The sequence below is a fragment of the Tyto alba genome, unplaced genomic scaffold (genome assembly GCF_018691265.1).
Source record: "Tyto alba isolate M040663 unplaced genomic scaffold, T.alba_DEE_v4.0 Super-Scaffold_200000175, whole genome shotgun sequence".
In the NCBI taxonomy this organism is placed as follows: Eukaryota; Metazoa; Chordata; class Aves; order Strigiformes; family Tytonidae; genus Tyto; species Tyto alba.
The window spans coordinates 59,715-75,643 of record NW_024881290.1 but is presented as its reverse complement, the minus strand read 5'-3'; the positions used below and the strand labels follow the sequence as shown (position 1 = coordinate 75,643).

Below are 15,929 nucleotides of genomic sequence, written 5' to 3'. Positions count from 1 at the left end.
GATTTCATACCTTTTCTGTCTCATACCCTCTGCTGTAGAGAAGGGCTGACTGCTCTGGAGCTGATGGGCCAAGGCTACTTGTCCTGGAAACTCACTCAGCCTGCACAACCCAAACATCTAGCTTGAGAGACAAACAAGGAGGGAAGTAATGTGTGTTTGGGTAGGAACAAGGGACAGAGCACTGACTAATGCATAGAGATTTGCTCAAAGAATTCTGCCCTAACTTCTCAGTGTGCTTTTCCTCCCTGGACAGGTCCTCTTGCCCTAAGGCAGCACATGTCCAACAGCAGCTCCATTACTGAATTTCTCCTCCTGGCATTTGCAGACAGACGGGAGATGCAGCTCCTGTACTTCTGGCTCTTCCTGGGCATCTATCTGGCTGCCCTCCTGGGAAACGGCCTTATCATCACCGCCATCACCTGCGACCACCACATCCACACACCCATGTACTTCTTCCTCCTCAACCTCTCCCTCCTCGACCTGGGCTCCATCTCCACCACTGTCCCTAAAGCCATGACCAGTTTCCTCTGGGACACCAGGGCCATCTCCTACCAAGGCTGTGCTGCCCAGGTCTTTTTCTTTTTTCTTCTGATGTCAGCAGAGTTTTCTCTCCTCACCATCATGTCCTACGACCGCTACGTTGCCATCTGCCAACCCCTGCACTACAGGACCCTCCTGGGCAGCAGAGCTTGTGTCCACATGGCAGCAGCTGCCTGGGGTGGTGGGTTCCTCAATGCTCTGCTGCACACTGCCAACACATTCTCACTACCATTCTGCCACGGCAATGCCATAAACCAGTTTTTCTGTGAAATTCCCCAGATTCTCAAGTTCTCCTGCTCAGGTGCCTACCTCAGGGAGGCCGGGCTTATTGTGGCTAGTATCTGTGTATTTCTGGGGTGTTTTGTTTTCATTGCAATGTCCTATGTGCAGATCTTCAGGGCTGTGCTGAGGATCCCCTCTGAGCAGGGACGGCACAAAGCCTTTTCCACGTGCCTCCCTCACCTGGCTGTGGTCTCCCTGTTCCTCAGCACTGGCATGTTTGCTTACCTGAAGCCCCCATCCATTTCTTCCCAATCACAGGATCTGGTGGTGGCTGTTCTGTATGTGGTGGTGCCCCCAGTGTTGAACCCCCTCATCTACAGCCTGAGGAACAAAGAGATCAAGGTTGCCATTAGGAAAACAATTTCACAGCTGTTTCTCAATACTGATAAACTTCCCTTCTCTCTGCGCAAGTGACTCACAGGGTATCCCATTTCAGGCCTGTGGGGTTTTTTAATGTTATCATTTTCACCATTTGATTTATCATCAGTGTTTATGTTCTCATTTCCAACATCATAATGTTATCATTATAATTTTTGGTAATCTGTAGTTATTTTGTTCCTACAGAAAAGTTTAGACTCAACTCGCTTGTACTGAGATATGACTCTGCTCTGTCTCCTGGAGCCTGTATAAAGTATGTCTAACACTGGGTAAGAGCCAACGCCCCCATAGGATTTCTATAATAAAATGGGATCTCCCCAGTGCACTGCTGTAAAGTTGGGCTCTTCTTCCAAAGCTGGTGCCAGGAATAGGCACGAGCAACTGCTCCCCCAGAGAGCCTGTTCCCCATGGATTCAGGAGCCAAGAGGTCAATGTCATGGTATGGCCTGTTAGAGGCCAAGGGTGGGATTTAAGAGTAACTATTTGATGTCTAGTGACACTGGAGATGGTGAATGGTCACTGAATTGCATTCCCATGGTTGTCCCACAAGTGACATGCAGATGAAGTCCTTAAGGAGGGGAGCCTGGAGCTGCCTGAAGAGCACGGGGTATCTCCATGGACAACAGGTGCCTGGGGCGGGCAGGAACTGGAGCCCCATAAATTGAGAGATCACCCAAGGTTGGGAGTCACTCAAAGGGAAAGCGCTAAATCCAGGTATCTTCAGGAAAACAAGGACTCTGCAATCCCAGAGGAGGCCATCGGGACGCAGCAGGCACAAGGAAAGGAGGCTGCAGAGTGATTCATCTCACCCTCAGGCACAGCCAAACACCCCTGCTCCCCTTGGAAATGCACCATAGTCCCTCCCTTCAAGCACTGCCACCTCCACAGACCCTTTGGGAGGGGGTTTGCAGCAGTGATCCCTACAGATCCTGGGGCCATATGGAGAGCACAAGGAGGGGGCCAGGAGAGGCTGCCCAGAGCAGAGTAAGGATGGGGGGAGATCAGAAGGGAGGTGACCTGGGCTGGGCAACGGCCTCCAATGGAAAAATGATGATGTTCAGCTAAATCAAGGCAATGTCCAGACTCTGGGTCTGTTGGTTGTTGCTGAGTCACAAGTCCTTGATGTCCTGGTGCTCCAGCAGGCCAGTGAAGTGGCTGAGGAAGGAGTGGTGCCCCCAGGCTCTTGGTGCTATAGTCCTCCTGTGTGGAGCTGACCACAACAGCCTGCCTGCATGGCCCTAGGGGGTCCCAGTGAGGTCATGCTTGGAGAGTAGGTTGTGATTAGCATTGCTCTGAGTCGGTGTGATGGATGATCTGGGTAGGCACCATGAGGGGGAGGAAAGGACATGAGATCACAAGGACAAGAAGCAGGAGGTATGATTTCAGATGAGGTTAAGATAATAATAAAAAAAAAAAAAAAAAACAACAAACCCACAGTGACAGTGGGCCAGCACTGGGCCAGGTGACTGTGATTTTCTAAACTCTCATTTCTAAAGAGGTTAATCCGGGAAAATATTCATCATGATTAGAGTTGGGACAGGAGAAAGACTGGCTAATCTCATCTAACTGTAAACTTATCCTTGATCAGTGCAGCCCGCGGTGCTAGAGATGTCCAGAGGTCCCTTCTGACCCAAACTTCTGTAGAGGGAGGGACTGGTCAGTGGAGGTGTGGCCAGCAGACACTGCTGCATGCTGAGGCTTTGCTGGCATTTGTAATCCCTGGTTCAGTAAATCCTCAGGGTTACATGGTGAATGGGTTCATCCTCAGAAGGATGCTCTGCTCCGCTCCATGGACACCAGGACTCAAACTGGTTTGGGGATACCACAGAAAAGTTCTCAGAAACACTGCCAGACATTACGGAATCACAGGATCACAAAACAGTTGGAGTTGGAAGGGACCTTTGGACATCACCTAGTCCAAATACTGCTCAAAGAAGGGGCAGCTACAGCAGGTTGCTGAGAACCATTTCAGGTTGCATTCTGAGCATCTCCACAGATGGAGCCTGTCTGCTTACATGATTTAGGTACACTCCTATCTAGGAAAAACAAGATAATGGTAGAAGGATGCTGAGGCTTGCAGAACTACCAGATGCAACTGGTTTTGTGGTCTCAGGTGTAAGGGAAAAGGGAAGACAGAACCAAGTTCACAGAAAGGACACTGTGATGAAGATGAGAATGAAGTAAACGACCACCAGGGGTCCTAGAAGACCACCTAGAGACTGTAGTGTGCATGCGGAAGTGGGCAGGAACATATTATAATGATTTCTCGGAAGAGTAATGAATATGATAATTAATTATTGGAAATTACGTGACTATGTAAGCTAATTGTGTATAAATATCATAAACTCCAGTTCAGTGACATGCATATTAGGAGGAATGATCCCCTCTGCGTCCAACTTGTCGAATAAAGAATACTGCTTAATGGCTACTACAGCTATTGAGACTGAATTCTCAGTTTCATTTTGTCACCCCAGATGGGACAGTCTCTGACCAGCTGCTCAACCCGTTGAGAAAATGACTCCCTAGGGTACCCCTGGAGATTTCTCTTGGAGGGACTCCTCATCTCATCCAGATTGTTGCAGGGGCAGACAAGGACCACCTGAGCAATAATGTATTCTTTCGTATTTCAGATTTTTCCGGTATTCTGGTGTTTTCTGGTGTTGGGACTGGTCTTCTGTGTAAAAGACCCGTAAGTCGTGAGAAGATGTCCCAGGCTGGGCTGGGTCTATCAGGTAGCTAGCCCTGAGTACAATTCTGGTTATTTGGTGTCTGTTTTATTCTGTATTGACTGACTGTGGTTTTGGTTTTTGGATATGGAATATGGATATATGGACTTGAGTTGAGTAACAAAATTTTGGTATTATGAGCTTTCATGTGACCTGAATTAGGAACTGGGGTGGGGATAACAGTAAATTAGTGAATTTAATTGTTTGTTATTTTGTGTCGGCACTTTAAATCTTTACCCTATCCTCCCTGCTTGCCTGCTTGTCTTAAACCCTTTCCCTGTTCATGGTCGAGACAGACAAAACTACAGTTGCAATGGACAAAACTATAAGACAGATTCTTCTTTAAAGCAAGTTAACACAGAAGCCAAAAGCCAAAAGCCAAAAGCCTTTATTACTCTCCTCCTTTGTTCCTTTATACTTTTACTACAGGGTGGACAGACTTTCCAGCTCACCTACTGACACGCCCCTTCATGTATGTGTTCATACATCGCATGTTCATGGAAATGAACCCTGGCTCTTGACAGGGCGGAGAAGTTAATATGCATAAGCTCATCACGCAAACGTAGTAAGATGAAAAGTTCAAAATTTCAGGCTCCAAGCTTTCCGGTATCTCTATCCACCTAAAACTAGCTCCAAGTACGGGGTTATCAGTTTTTCCGACATGTCTCTTTTCTTATTGGTTCAGAGTTGTTATGCTCTCTTACTGCAGTTGATAAGCTTGCTCATCTTGCAGCTCCTCTTGTTCTTGTTTGCTCTCTCAGGGGTAGATTGGAATCCTTTCAAGGTCAAAGTCATCCCTTCTCAGGGCCTCAGTCCAGCTGAGGTCCCCCACACTTTCCCTCTCCCTTCATGCCCCCTCCACCCCCCCCACCCCCCCCCCAGTATTCTTTCTAGTTGATTTATATCAGTCATTAGCGTCATAAAATGGGCGCAAATCAGAGTGGAGGCATTCTAAAGAAAATTCCCTTAAGACGTATTCTGGCACATTGGAATGAAATAGGGGGGCCATCAGGAAGCAATGTAAATAAGAAAATTCTAATTAAATATTGTAATCAGTGGTGGCCCCCACATAAACTGGAAGATCAGGAAAAATGGCCCCTTAATGGGTCTTTAAATTATAATACCCTCCTACCATTAATGTTGATTTTACAAAGGGACAAGAAACGGTATGAAGTGATGTATGCTGGTATGTTTTTCACTCTGTGAAGCCACCCAGAGTGGCAGAAGGAATATGGAATTAGTATTGCACCTCAGAACCCTCTTGTTTTGTCCTTGGAAAAGGCACAAAAACCTAGGACATACACACACACAAAAAAAAAAAAAAAAAAAAAAAAGGAAGAAAATCAAAGCTAAGGAGCTGTTGTTCGGCGTGTAGTATTGGGCAGCGATGGCTGAAAGTTGTCAGGCAAGGGCAGGAGGAGGTGGAAGATCGACTGGAGGATTCAGTACAGCCTTTCCTGCCTCTCCCTGCTGTCTCTCCACTATCCCCTGTATCAGCCCTGTTAACCGAGAATGGCGGGGTTAGAAGGAGCAGAGAGGAGGAAAAAGGGGGAGGTAGTGCCTCTTCCCCCACGCCGGTTATGACGTGCACTCGGAGTAAAACCCAAAAGGAGGCACAACTCCTTGCTCCCTTAAGGGAAGTAATGGGTGCAAATGGGTCAGGAAAGGTGAAGGTCCCATTCTCCACTAATGATTTAGAAAAGTGGAGAGAAATAGTTAAAGGGTACTGAGATGATCCTGCAAGAATAGGAAGGAGATACGAATTAATAATCAAGAATCAAGACCCTGATTGGTCAGATGTGGATTTGATGTCAGAGGAAATGGCTGAGACAGAGAGACAGCTAGCTTCAAAACCAGCTCAAATCCATGTGCAAGCCCAGGTGACTGGTGGAACTTTGCAAGGGAATGTAGATGATCATGTCCCATGAACTGACCCGCACTAGGATCCAAACGATGGAAATGACTATAGAATGTTATGGAGATATAGAAATTGGATTAAAGTGGGGATAGAAAATGCAATCCTGAAAGCCGTTAAGTGGTCAGCGCTTTACACTGTCAAACAAGGGTCAAAAGAAACTCTGACAGAATTTTTGGACCAGTTAAGGGCGGCCATGAGAAAATATACCACTCTGGACCCTTCGTGCAATGTGGGGTGGCAGCAGCTGAAATGCCCCTCTGCCCCACCAGTTCTAGTAGCAGGAATGGGGACATAGGATTGATGGGGACCTGGCGCATCTACCTTAGCAGGTCCCCCAGGTTAACATTAAGCCAGGGGAGGCAGGAAAAGGATGTAGAATTTTTAATTGACACAGGTGCCTCCTTTTCTGTCCTTAATCAAGAATTAGCACCCATAAGCAACGATTTTGTAAATGTACTGGGAGTCACCGGCCAACAGGAAAAGGCATTCTTTTCAAGACCCCTTATGTATACAATGGCAAAGCAGATCAGAATGCATTGATTTCTCTATTTGCCAAATTCCCCTGAGTCCTTATTAGGACAAGATTTATTAGAGCAATTGGGAGCAGAAATTACTTTTAAGCGGAAAGGGAAAATGGAGTTTAAAGTAGGGGATCAAAGGTTAATAAAGGTACTTAGTCTAGCTCTGATGAATCCAGAAAAGACACAGAAATTGACACTGGCAGTTCAAGAAATTATTGATTAGGCCTGTCCAGGAGTGTGGGTTACTGGGATTCCAGGGAAAGCCAAGAATTCATCCCCTAGAGTAATAGAACTTAAAGAAGGAAAGGGACTGGTACGGAGGAGGCGATACCCTTTGAGACTGAAGGACTACAAAGGAATTGAGGGTCCATTTAATAAATTTCTAAAGTATGGGTGGTTTATAGAATGCGAGTCAGAATACAATACCCCTGTACTCCCAGTACAGAAACTAGATGGTTCATACCAGGTAGTACGAGACTTAAGGGAAATTAACAAAATTGTTAAAGACTTATGACCCGTAGTTGCTAATCCATATATACCTTACTTAAAAAGTTAAGGGATAGCCAGACATGGTTTACCATGCTGGATTTAGAGAATGCTTTCTTCTGTCTGTCCTTAGACAAAGAAAGTCAGAAATTGTTTGCATTTGAATGGGAGAGCCCCACCACTGGTAGGAAAACTCAGCTTACATGGACAGTGTTACCTCAGGGCTTTAAAATTAGCCCAACGATATTTAGGAAGCAGTTGGCACGAGATCTCAAAAAGTGGCAAGTCCCTTCAAACAATGGAACCCTCCTGCAGTATGTTGATGACCTAATAGCAACAGAGACTAAATCTGAATGCATTCAGTGGACTGTAAACTCACGGAATTTTCTTGGATTAAATGGATATTGAGTGTCTCAACAGAAAGCTCAGATGGTACAGCAGCAAGTGACCTACCTGGGATATGAACTGTCCGGAGGACAACGAGAACTTGGAGTAAGAATGAAAAGATTCTGTGGGGCAGGGCTTGGTTGCTCTCAGCAAAACCCCCAGCACTGCACAATTGATAGAAGGAGAAGTGCTGGAACTTGTCAGCCACAGGCCTTGGAAAGAATAAGATAAGAACTTAGTGTAGGAGGAACAGGGGGTGCTGACTTGGTGTTTGTGTTAAGATTAGGCGCTGTGGAACAGATGTCCTGTAACTGGGAGTTATTGTTTTTGTAGGTAGGACTGTTACAATTAATGTTTAGAAAAAAGCCTTTAGCATTAGCCAATTTGTGAATGCCTAATGTAGAATGTAAGCCAATAAATCTTTGGCATGCTTTAAAGAAACCAATTAGTTTGTAACATGCTATCTAGGAACTAGTATAAAAGTATGTGAAGAATCATAATAAATCGGACACTCAGCTTGCATCAAGCTGCGTCCCGCCTCTCAGTTGCGGCAAAGGGGGAAAGCAGAAACTGTGCCTAATTAATTTCAGAGGGACCAGGGCATGCTTTAGACCCCCCAAAATAGGGGTTTTCAGGGACTCATATTCTAACTCCCCCCCCAAATATAGGATATGGGGGGAGAAACACCAAACCACCCCGAAAATAACTAGGGGGAGACATGGACCCCAAAATGGGAGGTTGAGGATGGCTCAGAGGTCTCAACAACCCGACAGAATGGAAGACAGATTGGGGGGAACCAAAAAATTATTTAGGGGAAGCATTAAGTGCCACCTCCAGCCCTTACAAAATGGGGGTTTGGAGGGGCTCCAGGGTCCTCTCCAAAATAATTGGGGTGGCAGGAAACACTGTAGACCACCACAAAGGGGGGCTTGTGGTTCAAACATTGGAAACCCCCCCTCAAATTATCTGGGGGGAGGACGGTCATGGGACCCTGTAGCCCCTTCCAAAATGAGGATTCAGAGGACTCAGAGCCCCACAAAATGCTCATCCATGTTGAAGAGCTTCCTCTTCTCGGCCACCATGCCTGGGGGGGCGGAGACACGACTGACATCATAGGGCAGGAGTGCCACGCCATTAGGGATGTCATAACCAACATGCCAAGGACCCAGGCTAAAGGAGGAAGAACGCAGCCGACTCAATATGAGTGATAAAGCATGCTTCATTTTATTGATTTTCGTTACAGCCTTTTATAATCCTTCTACTAATTATGCCTACTAGTCACTAGCTGATTGGCTTAAGCTCTAAAGGTCGTATTCGCACAGGTCCACCTACTTGCAGTTAGCTAACAGCACAAGCTTCTCATAACACTAAGTTTCTCATGCTACTATTTCTAATTCCTCTTGACTTGTTTTCGATACACGACAGTACCATAACACAATGTTTCTCAGACCACCGTTATCATAACACTAGGTTTCTCAGACCACTATTCCTAATTCCCCTTAACCTGTTTTCGACACACCACGGTACACAGGGCTGAAGCGTCCTTGACATTCTTCATGTATCAGCAGCTGTGAGCAGCTGCAGGCAAACCCTAGTGAGGCCCAGCATCAGCAGCTAGAGCAGGCTCTGATCATACAATTGCTCGGTGGGCTCAGGACCCTTGTCTCTGAGCCATTCTCCAACACCCCTCCTTGCCTTACAGGCCTGTCCGTCCCTGCCCATGCGCTACTGCTGTGTGCTATCTCACACCCACGCTGCTCTCCACATGAGCCTGTAGCCCACTGGAACCACACACAGACGTCTAATTCCTCCTTCTGCACGCCCCGCATATCAGTGCACTGGCACTTCAGAGAGGTGCCCGGTGGCACTGATTTCCAAGAAAGGATGTCACAGGACCATCAAATTACAGTAAAGTTGAGGTTTGGAGGGACAGGACTGGACCCAGTATTGACCCCTGTAGTGCCCCACTGGTGACCGGCCTCCATCGAGACCTGATGCCACTGACCACCATTCTCTGGGCTCAGGCCGTTCAGCCAGGTTTCAACCACCTCACTGTCTGCTTCTCCAGCCTCTGCTTCACCAGCTCTTCGATGAGGATTCTTTGGGAGACAGTGTCAAAAGCCTTCCTGAAGTCCAGGTGGACAATTTCTACTCCTCTATCAAGCCAGTCAGTCACTGGAGAAGTTTATCAGGTTATCAGATAGGAAGGACATTTCCTTTTGTTGGCTGTGCTCTGGACCTCTGTGTGTCCATTGGGGCCTGGCACTTGGAGTGCCCTGAAGTTCTGTAATTTTACACCCTAGAAGGACTCAGCCAGCTCAAACACAGGGAAGATATGATGGAAATGCTACCAATTCTTTATTTTTGTGATAGCAAATAAATACTACTGGGGTCTATCTAACCTCTTCAGCCTCCATTTCTCTCAGTTCTGTTTAGATGAAATGAATACATTAAATGTCTTAATAGAAACATGTCCTGTTTAGAAGTTCACCATTAAAAGCGTTCATAGGAAACATATTTTAGAAATGTCTGTGTGAGTATAGATTTATAAAGAGGGAGAGAAAGTGTCGTGGGATTGCTGGTACATTCAGGTGTTTGGGAAGTTCCCCCCATTATGATGCCAGTGAGAGTACTCAATTCAGTGTCTCACAGTTAACTCCAACAAGATATAGCACCATAACATGAGATTTGCAGCTTAACCTAGTACCTGACCCTTTCCCAGCCCTAGCCGTGTCCCACGTGGGGCTTTACAGATCACCCTTCTCTTTACTCTGCTGGGATCGGGGCCAGGATAGAGGCCAGGCAGGGCTGGCCGGTCTCCCAATACAGGAATTGTGATCAGCAGAAGGATGGAGATGGTTTAGCAGCCAGACTCTCCCATAAACGTGGTTGAGCAGCCAGTTCTGGAAATGGTCATTGAGAAAGGCTGGGGGGTGACAAATGCCTTGGGACACCTTCCCAGTCTGGCCAGGCCACCGAGAGCTCAGACTGGCACCCTCTCTCCTGCACCTGCATGTATTTCATCTTTTTTACGAGCCCTGGCTCCACACAATTCATCCCCTGGTGTGAGTGCTCACTCTACACGCTCACACAGTATAAGATGTTCAGTGGCATATTCTCTCCCAGGCACTTTCCCATCAGCTCCTCCCCAGCACTCCCCATCTCCACCTCCCTCCCCCCAGCCCAGCCCAGAACAACAGCCCAGTATTGGCTGGTGCCCATGGCATTGCCCAGCGCAGGGTGCTGCAGAGCTCTGGGCACTCACCCCACAGCCCCAGCCCCTCGGAAGGTCACAGCAGCTCCTGGGGCACAGAGGGCTCTCAGCCTCCCCATCAGCCCCAGGGCTGGGGCCAGCCATGCCATGAGCAGACGCAGGCCAGCGTCTCCCTCTCTCTGCTGCTCTTCTCTCCAAGAGATCCTGATTGCCCAGTGCTGGCAGCCCCTCTGTGCCCGTCCCTCTCCCCAGCACAAGACTCCTGCACTGGGGGCTCCCCAGGCAGCTCCTGCTGTGCCAGCCAGAGAAAAGCTGCCCAAACTGGTGCCTCCAGAAATAGGTCTGCTCTTGTCGCGGGATGTCACCTCAGGCACGGCCCTGAGCTGGCGGTGCTGCTCTGCAGGGCAGTGGTGGCTGAAAGCCACGGGGAGATGGTCCCAGGGAGATCCCCATGGATCAGCCATCATTGCCATTGCACTGGGCACCCCCACATGAAGGGGCAGCACAGGCCTATTCCCTAACACATCCCCCCATGCCCTCCTGCCCTGAAGCCCTGGAGAACCCCAGCACAGCAGCACATTCAGAGGGGCAATTCCTTCAGCCTGTTCCTGACCTCAGCTTGGGAAGAACAGATCAACCTCCAGACATCGGCACTGAAAAAATACCCTTTTATTATGGATATGTTTAATGGGAGGCCAGCTGTACTGTCCAATTAGATATACACACAAAGGGCTCTGGGTCAGAGGGGCTGGTTCATGTTTCTGAGGAAGAAGAGTGGATGAAGACATTTTGGAACAAACAAGATTGTCACAAATAAAGGGCTCACAGCACAGAAGGATTCGGAGTCGAATTGGAAATTACTTCTGAAGAGACATGGGCAGCTTATTCCTGCTGAGAGACAACTGACTGAATCAGCTTCTTCAGTGCGTCCTTCATCTCCTGGTTCCTCATGCTGTAGATGAGGGGGTTCACGGATGGAGGCATCACTGAGTACAGAAAGGACACCACCAGGTCCAGGGATGGGGAAGAGATGGAGGGGGGTTTCAGGTAAGCAAAAAATGAAGTGCTGATTAACAGGAAGACCACGGTCAGGTGAGGGAGACACTTGGAAAAAGATTTGTGCCATCCCTGCTCAGAGGGGATCCTCAGCACAACCCTGAAGATCTCCACATAGGACAGCACTATGAAAACAAAACACCCAAATCCTAAACAGACACTAACCACAAGGAGCCCAACTTCCCTGAGGTAGGAGTCTGAGCAAGAGAGCTTGAGGATCTGGGGGATTTCACAGAAGAACTGGTCCACAGCATTACCTCGGCAGAAGGGTAGGGAAAATGTGTTGGCAGTGTGCAGGAGTGAATAGAGCAGCCCAGTGCCCCAGGCAGCTGCTGCCATGTGGACACAAGCTCTGCTGCCCAGGAGGGTCCCGTAGTGCAGGGGTTGGCAGATGGCAACGTAGCGGTCATAGGCCATGATGGTGAGAAGAAAAAACTCTGCTGAAATGAAGAAAATAAAGAAAAAGATCTGGGCAGCACATCCTGGGTAGGAGATGGCCCTGGTGTCCCAGAGGGAATTGGCCATGGCTTTGGGGAGAGTGGTGGAGATGGAGCCCAGGTCGAGCAGGGAGAGGTTGAGGAGGAAGAAGTACATGGGGGTGTGGAGGTGGTGGTCGCAGGCGATGGCGGTGATGATGAGGACATTGCCCAGGAGGGCAGCCAGGTAGATGCCCAGGAAGAGCCAGAAGTGCAAGAGCTGCAGCTCCCGTGTGTCTGCAAATGCCAGGAGGAGGAAGTGGGTGATGGATCTGTTATTTAACATTTGCTTTGTCTGGACATATGAGCCTGTTCAAGGAGGAAAGATGACAACACATTAGGGTATATTTCTCCTATAAATATCAACACCACTGTCCTTATCCCATCCCTGTCACTACATGGCATCCTGCTTTTTTGAGATCTTCCTTCAGCTCTGTAGCTGGAGCTGTGGTAGGTGCTGGACAAGCATTTCATGAGGGGAAGGGTTTTTGCATGCTGTCTGCCAAGGAGTTAGCTCTTTGTGTGACTCTGTCACAAAAACCTGCCCTAACCCAGAAGGGCTTGTCAGCATTTGCTCTATCAGTGGTGAGGAATGGGGAAAGCAGAAGACAGGCTGAGAGGGTTTTCTGCTGCACTCAGGGAGAGCAGAGTGAGTCGAGTGAGGCAAGAGGATTTTCTGTGCCTTAGTGCAGAGTGAGGGCAGCTGGTCTGTCTTTCTGTCTTGTTCTCAGCTGCCCTGGACTTGCATTTTTCTGAGTCTGAGAGCCTTCACAAGCACATGTTAATCTGAAAAGCAACCAGGCACAGCTGAGAGCAGAGGGATCCACTGCAGAGCACCAAATGACTCACCCTTTCTCCAAGTCTCAGCACCCCACTTTAGCCAATGACACCCACAGCTCACAGAGTCTCCTGGAAGCAGCAGACAGCTGGGATGGACACCCCAAGGAGAGAGCCAAGGGTCTGAACCATGGAAAATTCTTCAGGGAGAGCCAGCTCCTGGCCCAGCCTCACAGACTGCATTGCCCAGAGCTTCACAGGTTAGAGGAAAGCTGGGACACCTCATTGCTGGGGGCACATCTGCAGAGGAGGGCTCACAAGCTCTGTGCCTGACTCTGCAGCTGGAACCCCCCTTCCCAGAGAGCCTGTCAGCAACACCAAGGGCATCTGAGCAAGGCAAGGAGAGGGACAGACGGGCACTCAGGAAAGCCTTTCCCTTCGGCAGCTCTGCACAGCACCTCCCAGACAGCAGCAATGCAGGACAGTCGCCCTCAGGCCCTGCTCAGCGGGAACTGGGCCCCTGGCAGCAGAGATGCACTTCATCCCTTCTGCTGGGCTGCTGGGCCAGGAGGTGACTAACGGCCAGGAGCCACGGGCTAAGGGCTGTGCTGGGTGGCAGAGGAGACAAGAGGAGTGTTGCTCAGGGAAGGAGTCTGCCCTGAAGCAGGGTTTCCCTTAGCATTTCCCTCCCTCCCTGCCCAGGTATCCACTGCCTCGAGCTGTCCAGGCTGGCAGTTCTGTCTTTGAGCCCATGTTTCCTCCCTGCCAGTGCTCACAGTCTCCACCCCAGCCCCTGTGAGCACAGCTCTGCCATGCAGCCACTCCGTGTGTACAGGGGTAAAAGCACAGCCCACCCAAACCCTGATGAAAATGGAAAGGTGATGCTGGTGTGTTCTGTGGGCTACTGGGGCATGAAGGCACTTGCTGAGGTTCCTAGTGAACCTCACTGTTACAGCTTAAGAATTTCAGCCCCCGCTGTCATCTGCACAGCTGATAGAGATAGAAAGATTGAGGCCACAGAAAAGTAGAAGCAGAGAGTCCAGAAAGAACAGACAGAAACAGAATATCTCTGAGATGAAAGTACTTGTGACGAGTTCCCTGGGAAATGAGCTGGGAATGATCTGGAGCTATGAGCATCCCTGATCCACGCAGCAGCAGCCTCTGGAGAGCAGAAGGAGCCTGCCCTGGCGGGGGTCTCTCCTTCCCCCCACAGCTTCTCCCCACAGCGCCATGGGGAGCTCCCCGGGCAGGCTGAGTGCTGACCCTGGCAGGCGGCAGAGTCCCTGCCCCAGCACACAGCCCCCTGGGGTGCAGGGACCCTGCTGGGAAGGACAGCCCTGGGCACCCCTGCCTGCACACCCGGCTGCACACCCCTGCAGCCGGCCCCGCCAGAAGGCAGCCCTCATGCCCTGGCCCTCGCAGGGGGCACCAGGGAAGCCGAGCTCAGGAGCAGCTACTCCTCCTCCTCCTCCTCCTCCTTTAGGCAGGAGGCAGATTCCTGGCGGCTCTGCCGCCTTCCCCAGATCCCTCCCCGAGCTGCAGCTGCATTGCCCTGCACCCCCAGACTTACTGTGGCCAGGGCCCTGACGCTTTCTCCTCCTCGGAGCTCTCAGCAGCCTCCCAGCCCAGGCTGCCTTGAAGCTGTGTGTGCCTCGCTGCTCTGCCCTGAGTGCCTGCAGGCAGTGCCCTCAGCCCTGCTGCGCTTTGCAGAGGAGCTGCTCCTGGGCAGAGCTGTCTCTCTGCAGCGCTGCCCACTTGCCAGGAGCTCCCTCCGGCCCAGGAGCCCGGCCCAGCTCAGCACCACAGCAACAGCCCAAGGCACTTTAATGACCCCTCAGGAGGGTTTGGTGCCAACTCCATGAACATCAGGCACAGAGAAGACTGACGAAACCTCTGAAGAATTCAAAGTTTATTCAAACTCCAAAGTTTCTTTGACTTTAATTGTATCCACTGAGGACACTATTGACAAAGCCTCCCCAGTGTCCTGTTAGAGCAGAAATCTGAAGGCAGTTATGAGAAGTCGGGAACAAAGAGGAAAAGGTGTCTCTGATGCTGAGTAATCCTCAATTTGTTGCATTATCCAAAGTTCCAAGCCCTAAGCCCATTAACCAAATGGCCAAGCCATGACCCCCAGCCCCTGGGAAGGGAGATCCTGTCCCTCCCACATTCCTCAGGGCTCTTCCTGGGGTAGGGGCTATGGAGATGTGCACCTCCCAGGCTCCTGAGGATGCACAAGGAGGCCATGAGGCCCCCGTGCTGCAAGGGACTGTGCCTCCTCACAGGCATCAGTGGCAGGGACAACAGCCATAGCCAAAATCGTGATGGGGTTGACTTTACTGGGGGCTTTCAGCTTTCCCACAGCCCTCTGTCATCTCCACCACAGGCTGTCTTATGGAGTTGCATCCCCTGCGCCTCTTTCCCTGCAGGCTGTCCTCATCCCCCCAGCTCTCTCACCTTGCTCCTCCTGAGCATCTTCCTTCCTTTCCTGATCTCTCACCATCCTCCCTGGCTCTTCCTTGAAAAACAAAGCCTTGTTCTGATCCATACTCCTCCTGGGTCATGTGTTGCACCACAACATTTATCCTGTTGTCCAGTCTGGACTTCCCCAGCTGCACAGTATGACATTATTTCTTTCTCATGCTGTTTTCCACTATGAAGAAAAAGTCCACCGTCTCTCAAACCACCCTTCAAGGGTTCTTGGGCTACTCCTAGACTGTCCCAAGTCTCCACAACACTTAGCTCGGAATGTTTATATCTAAGCATATTGGACATGTGCTTGAGTCCTCTAAACCCCATCTTGGGGTGATGTCTGGGCACTCTCAAAGGTGTTTGGAGATGAAAACATAGTGGTTACAGGTCAAGAAAGATGGAGTGATACTTTTCACCAGGATCTGTATTAGAAGGATAAGCAGCAATGGTGTTAAAATGAAATAGGGTAGATTTAGATTTGAAATAAGGAAGAAATGTTTTACGATGAGGATGCTGAGATACAGGAACAGGTTGCCTAGAGCAGTTCCAGGGAGGGGCAATTCACCACTTCTCTGGGCAACCTCTTCCAGTGTTTCACCATCCTCATAGTAAAGAATTTCCTCCTTTTATTTAATCTAAATCTACCCTCTTTCAGTTTAAACCCATTACCCTTTGTCCTATCCCTGCAATCCCTGATAA

The 15,929-nt window shown here is 49.5% G+C and overlaps 2 protein-coding genes across 2 annotated transcripts; one reads left to right on the top strand and one right to left on the bottom strand.

Annotated features, from left to right (window-relative positions):
• Positions 1-276: 276 nt before the first annotated feature.
• Positions 277-3,893, top strand: LOC116960065 (olfactory receptor 14C36-like). Its single transcript, XM_042793996.1, has 2 exons — positions 277-1,180; positions 3,820-3,893. Exons 1-2 carry the CDS (start codon positions 277-279, stop codon positions 3,891-3,893), a joined length of 978 nt encoding a protein of 325 aa, XP_042649930.1.
• Positions 3,894-11,334: 7,441 nt separating this feature from the next.
• Positions 11,335-12,270, bottom strand: LOC122153594 (olfactory receptor 14A16-like). Its single transcript, XM_042793995.1, has one exon. The coding sequence runs from the start codon at positions 12,268-12,270 to the stop codon at positions 11,335-11,337; it is 936 nt and encodes a 311-aa protein (XP_042649929.1).
• Positions 12,271-15,929: the final 3,659 nt, after the last annotated feature.